This window comes from Corvus cornix, chromosome 4 (assembly GCF_000738735.6).
Source record: "Corvus cornix cornix isolate S_Up_H32 chromosome 4, ASM73873v5, whole genome shotgun sequence".
Classification (NCBI taxonomy): domain Eukaryota; kingdom Metazoa; phylum Chordata; class Aves; order Passeriformes; family Corvidae; genus Corvus; species Corvus cornix.
Window position 1 is genome coordinate 45,291,125 of NC_046334.1, and position 10,840 is coordinate 45,301,964.

At 38.0% G+C, this 10,840-nt stretch overlaps 1 protein-coding gene across 5 annotated transcripts in view; it reads right to left on the reverse strand.

Moving 5' to 3' along the window:
- CEP135 (centrosomal protein 135) overlaps window positions 1–9,905 on the reverse strand; it is a 36,788-nt gene extending 26,883 nt beyond the window's left edge. For 4 of the 5 annotated variants that reach the window (XM_019287396.3, XM_010401640.4, XM_010401639.4 and 1 more), the window contains exons 1-7: window positions 9,791–9,905; window positions 5,691–6,156; window positions 4,268–4,432; window positions 3,043–3,233; window positions 2,366–2,533; window positions 836–977; window positions 336–420 (exon numbers count right to left, since the gene is read on the reverse strand). In XM_019287396.3, coding sequence (XP_019142941.2) covers window positions 336–420; window positions 836–977; window positions 2,366–2,533; window positions 3,043–3,233; window positions 4,268–4,380 — 699 coding nt within the window. In that variant the 5' untranslated portion in view covers window positions 4,381–4,432; window positions 5,691–6,156; window positions 9,791–9,905. The remainder of the gene's footprint in view (window positions 1–335; window positions 421–835; window positions 978–2,365; window positions 2,534–3,042; window positions 3,234–4,267; window positions 4,433–5,690; window positions 6,157–9,790) is intronic. The other variant, XM_010401638.4, reaches the window with a different exon arrangement.
- Window positions 9,906–10,840: the final 935 nt, after the last annotated feature.

Consider the following 10,840-nt stretch of genomic DNA (forward strand, 5'->3'; position numbering starts at 1 on the left):
TTTGGACAAGTTAACACTTATGCACTAAAAAAATGTTGACAAATTCTACTTATGATTGTCAAATTTAGCTTATTTAATGCAATTTCAATACACAAAATGTATCAGCAAAATCACCAGACAAGTATTTTGTCATTGCTGCTGTCTCCAAAAGCAGAGGAGAGAAACTGCTCAACACAGGCAAGTTAGAATAACTGTATTTCACAAGCCCTACAAATGCCTTCCCAAGAAGGTTTTTAAAACAAAGGCCATTGCCATAGCTATGACACCCAAATAATAATAATAATAATATTAATAATAAAACAATAATACCACTGCTAATGATGATATAAACATACCTGTTTGCTATAATTTTTCATTCCACATTCAGATGTCTCCAGTTTTTCCTGTAGCTCTGCTACTTCTGACTGCAGTTCTTGAATTCTGAAATGTAGTACTGTATTTTTTATGTGAATTCATGGAAGAATTGTATGCACGCAATTCAATATTAGCATTTTCTCTTTGCTCCTGAACCCAAATATTTCACAAAGAAATAGTTTTGTTCATGCAAAATATTAATGCAGAAGCAGTTGTTTGAGATACTGTAGCATGTTGACCTTGCCTGGCTGCCAGTCCCTCACCCAGATGCTGTCTTACTTCCTTTCCTCAACAGGATGGGGGAGAAAAGATGAAAAAGCTCATGGGTCAAGATAAAGACAGGGAGATCATCTACCAATTACTGTTACCAGTGACAGACTCAACTGGGAGCAGATTAATTTAACTTATCAACCAAAAAGAGTAGGACAGCGAGAATTGAAGACACACCCACAGTTCAAAATTACAAAGCTCTCTGGCTCACCGATTATCAGCCACCTGCAGGAGGTCTGCGATGTAAGGGTCCTCTGGCTGAGGCACTGGGTAGGCACTGACACTTGATGGGGGCACAAGCTGGTCTATCTGCATGCGTTGACGCCTGAAAGGAATGCTTTTTTTCCTGCCACCTAAAAGCCCAAAACCAGAGGCATATTACTTGGAGTTAAAGCAAGGGAACCATCTTCTCTAATACAAAATTAATTTTCCTGTTTATTCTACTGCTTCTGAACGGGCACATTTCACCATTTTAATCCTTCTGCAGTAAGTTGATAAAATTCACATACTCTAGACAACACCATTCTTGCAGGTTAGTATCAGTTTTGTCAAAGTCCACTATTATAGTAAGGAAACACACGAAGTTTAGTACAAGTAATTTTCCCCAGTGTTTAAGATCCCAAATATTCCATAGTTCAAACTTGTTGAAGCTGTTAGTGATTTAGCTTACTAAAAAAGCTAAATCAAAACATCACAAAAGACATTTGGTTTTCACATTTAAGAACTATTTTATGACTGCACTAACCTCTGCACTGTTCAGTAATATTTTTATTCCTTCTACTCTGTTGTCATTTCAGTGAATATCATATTCTACTGCTTATCAAGCAGAGCATGCTACTAGCTTGAATAATAACATATTTAGAAAAAAGCAAAAGATAGTATTATTTCCAGACAGAACATTTACTCTTCATCATATGATTAAATAAGAACATGGAATATTGGATGATGTAGTATAGGAAAATCCTAGAAGACTGGTGACCAAAGGGCAAGTATGCAGAAAGACAAACAAAAGCATAATATGTCATCTTTGAAGCAAAGGACATGAAGTGCAGAAAGGTATGGAAAAATAAAGAGGACTTTTAATTTTTCCTAGCGATCCACTGATTTCCCTTAGATGCCAAAAATATGTATATAATTCAATGACTTGGAAAAAAAAGACAGTTTCAAAATGTCACAAAATAATTCTATCTCCCTTAGCTTGAAAAAAATTAAGGAAAAGGACACCCTGGAGAAAGACATTAACCTCAAAGTAACATCTAGAACATTTTAAGTTATCAAAAAACCCTTTAAATACTGTAAGCTTCTAGAGGGTTGGAATATTTGTAGACGTATTTTGCATCTTGCTGTGTTTAGATCTTGGTTCCAAAAATCTGAATTTCTCACTTACACATCAATTACCTGTCAAAAATATGCAAGGCTCAAACAATCTGCCTCTGACTAAATTAGATGCAGCAATAAAAAAAATAGCCATTGATTAATAGCTTTCTAGTCACATTTTAACTTAATAGTCTTCTGTTCAATCTATGTTTGCATTCAAATTTGTCCCTAACACAAGTGATGACCTAATGAAACTTCATATAGAGAAATTACAGAATTCAGAGCCAAAACTTTCAAAGGGTAATGTTACTCTACTGGATATTTTACCACAATAACTCCTCTTACTAGAGGAAAAAATATTATGTTCTGAAGATCCAAAAAAACCCAGAAAAAAGTTGAAATATCTGTGATTATTTACACTCACCAGGTGTTTGCACCACTGCTTGCAGATTCCTCTCCTGAAGATGCTGAATTTTTTCAGTCTTGGCTTTAGTCTCTTTTTCCAGCATTTTAATTTTATGTATATATTGGTTATTCAAAAATTTCAAGTCAGATGTTTCATGTTCAACCCTCCTTAAGGAAGCTTTCAAATCTTCAAGGGAGAGAAAAGCAGTATTATCTCTCTTATTCACTATTGTTTTTCCTAGTAGCACCAAAATAAGCATAAAGAGAATCCTGTATTCTTTTTCCATAGCATAAAACTATCAAATACACATACATATGTGCATATATTTACAAACAAACACACAAAAATACGTATTTATACATGTTTTACAGATAAACACTCATTGTGGAACAAAGGCACAGTTAACAGCAGAATTTAATTTTCAATTAAAAAATACCATTTCAAGGTATTGAAAGCATATGTTAAGATTTCTAACATTCTCATGTCTTATTAAAACAATAATTTGCAGAACTTAAGTTTTTGGACAGCAAAAGAAATGTCTGAGCCTGAACCTTAATTCCTTAAAGGCACCAAATTCCATGACCACTCACACTCACTAATTAGTAGAGATACATGAATCTGCAGATCAAGGATTTAGCCACAATTTTATTTTGGCATGTAAGGATTACAAAAGTGCATCATCATTTGTATATTACCTTTAACATGACGATCAGAATGCTCTTTCAGTTTTAGTATTTCTAAATGTAGATCGTTATTTTCCCTGGTAAGTCTAGCATTCTCTGTTTTATAAGGTTCCAAAATAGTATCATAATTGCTGCATTCTTTTTCAGTTTTTCCAGAAGATAACTTTGATTTGCGCAAACTCTCAGTTGTATGAACTAAGTCACTAGGATAAAGGAATATCAGATGTCTTAGCAATGTTATCAGCCTTCACGCTGCAGATGCAAATGTTTATTATGACCTAAGAAACAAAACCTTTTCCCCAAGAGGGGGGACAAATGAGTTCAAACAAAGGCAACAAAACATTAATGTCATGTAAGAAAAACTGAAAGATAGGAACCATCTGTTTAAAAAAACAGTAAATAGGAATGAACAGGAGAAAAAATAGAAAACAAAATAGTTATAAAGCTGATAAATATCAGGAGTTTACCTCTGATAAGCATCAAAGGTAGTGATGGAGAGAGTAAATCTACCTGGCAGACACAAGAATGAGACTTAATGCTGAAGGCAGATTACTTCACATTTGCCTAGCTATGGTTCTTCCATCTGTATTACATTCTAGAGAGCAACAGAACCAGAATAGCTACATTTGTGTGTTTAGACAAATATAACTGGATTACTATGGAAATTACTATATTCCTAATAATATCAAAGCCACAAAATGGCAGATATAATAAGAAGGCAATCTGAAAATTTCATGGTTTTTCTGTTATGTGCCTTGTAAAAAGGACAGAGATAACAAATTTTAAATTCTCTAAATAAGGTCATTATAAATGGAGATGTGAATGTTTTATTTTAAGTCACAGAACAGGCAATAGTAATTATTGTTTATACAACCAGTTATAAAAGTGTCCTTTTAATCACATATCAATAGTGACTATTCTCAGCTCTTTTATGAGGTTAGAAAACTTGAATTTTCCTACACCACAGATCCTTAGAAGCAATTCTACTGAATTAAATTAAATCTTAAGATGTTACCATCACTTAAGCAAACGCATTTGACTTCATCATATTTAGTCATAAGTATGTACATACTTATGCATGTCATAATCCCGTACATACTACAGGAACTTAATGTTACCCTTGAAATAACATTGCTAGAAAATAATCCCCAGATTAAGCCTTCTTCCTTACATGTCAAAAATCAAACAATACCTACTATATGATTACTATTTTTTTAATGAATCTCCTTTTGAATACCTAAAAAGCTTTTCCACTAAAGGTAAACTCTCCACTCCCAGTGACTGCCGATAGCCCAGCTGATCCAGACGTTTCCTGAGATTAATGAACCTTCGCTCTGCATTTGTACTCATTGTAAACACACCTCCAAAGCTGCTTTTGCCACAGTCAAGAAAAACAGGACACCTGCAAAAGATTGTCGGTTACAGCATCTGCCCTTTAAAGAAGGAAAAATATAGTAAAAAGTAATGGAAAAGAACTTTTTTTTCTGTAGGAAACACAGTGCATAAGAATGTCCTTAAAATTTAAGCAAATCAGAAAAGGATGACTGCAACTGAAAAGTTTTAAACATATTTAGATATTCCTTTAAAAATAAGTATTTACCTTGGCAGTTAGTTTTCTCATTATATTTGATTTTCTTGAATCATGGTCATCATTGTATATTACACAATACAAATTGACAGATTATTCTCAAAAACTCATACTTTTTTCTTCCATATATAAATCTTACTTTCAAAGTTTGCAAGTCAGTACTTAATATAACTTATGCCAACCATTTCTAAAATCGCATAAAATATGTAAAATCTTGAAGACAGATTAACTTTGAACATCTATTTTCTATGACAAAAAACAGGAAAGATAAAAAATACTGGCATACTATAGTCATACTTGTATCGTTTTCTGGAAAATACAGTTCAAGGACGAGAGTTGGGGTTTTTTCAATTGACTGATTAATTATCTTTGTATTACTAAGTTGATCTAAAGGGGACTGGATCAGCATTACTGTGTCTGAATCCAAATGATAATTTTGGTTTTTTCAAGTACATTTGAGGCAAGAAGAAATTTTATATCATTATGTCCTTCTGAATTTAGATACAGAATGAGAAAACAAATCAAGTACTAAAGCTTATGTTTCTTAATATGTGAAAACATCTCTTCAATAGTTAGAAATATTTTTGAAAAGTAGTTATTTCTGTAAAACCTTTTCCCTCAAATGTCTTCAGAAGTTTCAGTATTAACCTATTGGCTGCAAAGACCTCAGCAGCCAAACTACCAATTCAAGGAGGTGGTGTTTGCAGGTCATACAAAAGGAACAGAATATAGAGATAATCCAAACTATCATCACAATCCTCCAGATTTTAAAAAGAAATAAATACATGCAGGTATTTGAAATTAACTATTAACAATAAAGTGAGGAAAATGTGTGTGTTTCTCTCATATCTAATGCTGGAAAGTTAAGATTTCATCTCGTTCTATTAAAACACTACAAAGAAGTCTAGCAACAGGCCTGTGGTAACCGGGTACTGCTCTGTAGATGAGAGAAAATCACCAGCCCTATAAGCACAGCATCTGTTCTGGGTACTACCAAAAATATTTGCTTGAAGAGATTCAGGATGTTGGGATATTAACTAAGCAATGGCACGGACAACGACCCCTTACATACCGTGCTGGGATGGCTGAAGGAGGAGGCAGCGCCACACTTTCCACCAGTGTGCTAAGTGGAAGTCAGTGTCCTGATGTGTAGTAAATGCTCTTCATACTCCTCTGACAGCCAAAGATTAGAGATTAAAGTGACAAGTTCTTGGTATTTCTGCATTAAAGTTGAAGATTCTGTGTTGAATTCAGGAAAAGTGTGACTGTGTTACTGTGTCTAGACTGAGTCTCAGGAATACATCTTATATTACTACAGAAGAAAACTGGTAACTCCTGAGCCCATCTTCTCTTTAAGAAGGCTTGTATCAGTTAAAAAGATTAGATTACCTTAAAATTGTTCATTAGATTTGTTTGAAATATTGTGTTTTAGAAAGAGCAAAGATTGTTTTACTAATCAAATTGAGAAAATTTTGAAGAAGAAATATCAAGAACAAAACTGTCACAGCTTGTACGGGAATGGAGTTTTTCTGCAGTAACTGCAAAGAAAAATAAATGGACATATGTTAGCACTCCAGTAACTGTGGCTAGGAAGTACATACATAATTTAACTAAACCCCTGCAACGGGCATTTAAGGTACAGTTACCTAAACATGATCTAATATTGGGAGGTGCTGACAAACTGCTGGTTGAATCACTTTCCTTCCTAAAACCTGAAATTTATTTCATTTATTTATCATTATTGCCACTGGAATCAAACCATAAAGGGTATTATCTTACATTATTTTATATCAAAGCTACATCTGATCCACAATAATCCCAGGAAATTAATAGCTGTAGTAGTGTAAGTCCAAAAGGCATCTCCTTTCAGAAAGCTTAAAATAGATATTAAACTCTTCAAAGACAATAATTGTCATACACCCTTTGTTGGAAAGAAATTATGTGTCAGTAATTTCAGACTTCTGTCATTACAGACTACCAAAATTTAAATCTCGTATCCTAAACTTAGTCTATCACTAGTCTTACCATGACATGAAAAAGTATCTAATAACTTCTACATCAGGAAAATTTGTTTTTCTGGAAATACAAAATTAATATATGAACTGATGCATTGATTCAGTTGAATCCAAGTCCTGTCTGACACAATATCCTGTGTCTCTTGACCATTGCCACAGCAAGAATATAAAAACCTAAAAAACATGAGTGAAATCTTACTCCTACACACATCTTCTTTATATAAGCCTATAATGCAGGGACTTGAAGGGCCTAAAGTTGAACTGAAATAATTATAATAGTACCTGATAGACCTTCCTCTGAGCAGCCATAGAGACTCTTGGCTGCAGCCTTCACTATTCATATTGATTCCTAACTTACCATTTGCCTTTTTGATCGCTCTAAAGCATCGATTAGATGCATTCAGTGACACATCTCTCTGAGTGGTTGCTACCACTTTAGAGACCACAGCATGTATCACTTTGCCTTTATTAACACAGCTCCTTAATTCCTGCATCATTACTCAGTCCAGTCTTCTGGCACCCTTGGACTGCACTTAGCATGTCCACATAATGAGCAAATTTTGTCCCCCGCTGTTTAACCCATTCTTTCACATTACTGATCAGTGTTTGTCATGGCTTAACCCCCGCTTCCAACCAAGCACTACACAGTTGGCTTGCTTACTCCCCCCACTGCCACAGGGATGGAGAGAAGATTCAGGGAGAAAAAAAACCAAAGCTTGTAGATTGCCATAAGAACAGTTTAATACTTGAAACAAAACATAATCATAATAATTGGAATAAAAAGGAGAGGGAGAGAGAGAGAGATTGATAAAACCCAAGAGATACAAGAGATGCAGAATACAATTGCTCACCACCACCCGATGACTGACGCCCAGCCTGTCCCCGAACCACGTCAGCCCCACTCTGGGTAACTCCCCCAGTTTATATATTGGCCATGAAGTTCTGTGGTGTGGAATACCACTCTGGCCAGCTCAGATCAGCTGTCCTGGCTATGTTCCCCCACAGCTTTCTGTGCAGTTCCTCAATGGCACTGAGAAGTCCTTTGCTGAGAGCAAGCACTACTTAGCAACAACCAAAACACCACAGTGCTATCAACATTATTCTCATGCTGAATCCAAAACACAACATTGCACCAGCTAATAGGAAGAAAACTAATTTTATCCCAGCTGAAACCAGGACACTTTGTCTGTTTGCTCTAAAGCATAGATTAGATGCATTCACAGTGACACAACTTTCTGAGCAGTTACTGCCACTTTAGAGACCACAGCATGTATCACTTTGCCTTTATTAACACTACTCTTTAATTTTATTACTCAGTCCAGTGAAACTCCTCTGCAATCCTTGGATTGCACTTAACACATCCATATAATGAGCAAATTTTGTCCCTTCCTCTTTAACCCATTCTTTCAGATCACTAGTCAGTATTAAACAGCAGACAATCTTCTGCACATTCACTGTAAGGTAGTACTTTTCTACTCTCTTTTTTAATCACTAGCTTCTTTTCTCCATTTCTGACAGAGACCTGCTTTCTTAAGTGTTTGGTAAAGAACCTTCTCAAAAAGCTTTTTGGAAATCCAAGTTTTTTATATTATTTGCACCCAGTCAATTCAATTCAATTCAGAATATGCTTTTCTTTAAAGAAGCTTAATAGCCTTGTGAATGACAACTGAGTCCTGATGAAAGGTATGTCACATGTACTAGATGTCGGTAAGTTTGCAAAGTACTGGAAAGTACTCTCAACAACTTTGGTATTTCCCATGAGATAGGCTACATTAGCTGCATAACTAGTTCACACCATTCATCATCTAAATATTTCCTGCAATTTAGTGCTGCTGTGAAGAAAATCAAATTTCCATTTTCAATGAAAAATAGAAAAGAGAAAATTGAATGGTACTTTAAATGAGGCATTTCCTAAACCAGATTTATTAATATGTCTAAATGTCTCAGTTGCTCGCTGAAGATTACTCAGAGCCAACAGCCTCATTTTTTGTTCCCCCTTTGCTCATGAAGACTGCTAGAGGTGACAACATTCACATGCTGCATTTTATGACATGCCTGGATGGCTGTGAGCAGTCTTTTGAAGATACAGATGTTTATGAAATAGACATATGTAGCACCTAAGAACTGTTTCCTATTGTTTTAAGTCACCAATGTCTAAAATTGAACCTTGAGGTGAAAGATGGGCAATAGTGGAGCCAACTGCTCTAGGCTTTAAGTAGAGAATCAGCTGGCATAAAATTGTGTGAAAGAAGCAATGCTTATAGGTATTAGATTAGCTATTAAAGGTAGAATGCAAAACAGAAAATGTTTAGCAGACTAAGCCCTCCTTTCATTCTGAGAACAATGCAGCAAAATTGATGGTGAGTGAAGGTTACTAACTGCTGCAGATGCAACACTTGTGTTTTCAGTAAGAAAATGTAATAATACAAAAGCAGAGCAAAGATGGATCTTGGCCATGGACGAATGCAGTTTTTCATTCAACAGAACTTACACGTTAAAGGGTTTTTTCCTTTTTGTTCACATCCTGTTCGCTCAGGTACCAAAGGCAGTGGTACCAAACATTTGACTACTGCAGCGCCTTAATACGTGGCTCTGTACAGCTGAGGGCTGTGCCGTGACCCGCAGCTGCTCTAACAACATGTTCAAGATACACCCAGTGAGCCAGCACCTGCTTTAGGAAAGTTTGCTCCCAACTGGATTTGCTGGGAGTTCATTTCTGACTAAGATATTCGTACAATACGTTTGCTGTGAAGTCTCAGCACCTTGCCAATGGAAAGAAAATACTTGTTCTGAAAAAACAGATTTCTTCGCTAAAATGTCATGGAATGCCAGAACGGTTAGGGTTGGAGGGCACCTCTGGAGATTATCCAGCCAAGGCAGGGTCACCTGGAGCAGGTGACAGGAACGCGTCCAGGCGTGTTTAGAATGTCTACAGAGAGGGAGACTCCACGACCTTCCTGGGCAGCCTGTCACCATATCCTGTAAGTTCACACTGGAGCACAAGAAAACTCTTCCGATTATGAGCCTGCTCATCACCCGTTTCCCTAAAAGGGAAGACTTGCAGACCTTCCAGCAACCCCAGTCTGTACCTACAGAGGGGCGGTCGGCCCCTTTCCAAACAGGTTTACGCCACTTGTCCCGCCCTCACCACACTTACCACTAAGAGCAGGCGCCGGCAGCCGGGGCCGCTGCGGAGCGGCCGCGATGTCCGGGTGCTGGGGAACCTTTGAAAATGGCGCGCGGAGCAGCGGCCGCTTCCGGCCCGTCACCGCAGCAACGGGGGGGACGCGCCCGCGCCGCCGAGCGCCCGCCCCGGCCCGCCCCGGCCCGGCCCGCCCCTTCCCGGCCCGGCAGCCCTCGCGCGGCGGGCGGAACGCTTCCTGCTGCCGTGGGCCCAGCAGCGGGATGGGGAGCTGGTGTCCCGCAGGCTCCTGGGCTCCGGTAGACCCGGGACAACAGGCTTCGCCTCTGCGCACAGGGCCCAGCCCAGCCCCCGGAGAGGGACGTTTTGCGTGGGGATGTAGTGGCAGGAGAAGGGGCAAAGGATTCAGACTGAAAGAGAGTAGGAGGAAGCTCTTTACTGTAAGGGTGGTGAGACATTGGAACAGGCTGCCCAGAGAAGTTGTGGAAACCCCATCCCTGGAAGTGTTCATGGCCAGGCTGAATGGGGCTTTGAGCAACCTGGTCTACTGGGAGGTGTCCGTGCCCATGGAAGGCGGTTGGAACTAGAGGATCTTTAAGGTCCCTTCCAACAAAAGCAATTCTATGTATCTGTGAAATCCAGGTCCCAGTGGTCCTGAGTTCCACCGAGCAGGTGGAACTGTTACAAACAGTTACAGTTTGTAACTGTTGTTACAAAACTCAGCAGAAAAACTCATTCATCCCGGTGTTTTATTTTTGCATCTACATCTCAAAAAACATTTTACCTCTGTCAGCATGTTTAATGTGCCTGTTTCTATCTTATATACACCCCACCTCTATCCAACATCTTGGCAATTTCATCAAGCTGTACAGAAAACCTAGGTCCTGAATTCCTGGCAGCTGAAGCTCCAAGAGGAGGAAGGGCTTACATGACATGGGAGTATACTGATACTACATCATACTTACTAAAAGCAAGAAAAACAACACGCGTGCAGAAATGAAGCAACTCTTCAATGGCCAGAAGCAAAACAATGGCATTCACTCCTTCAGGCATTTTCACCTTTTT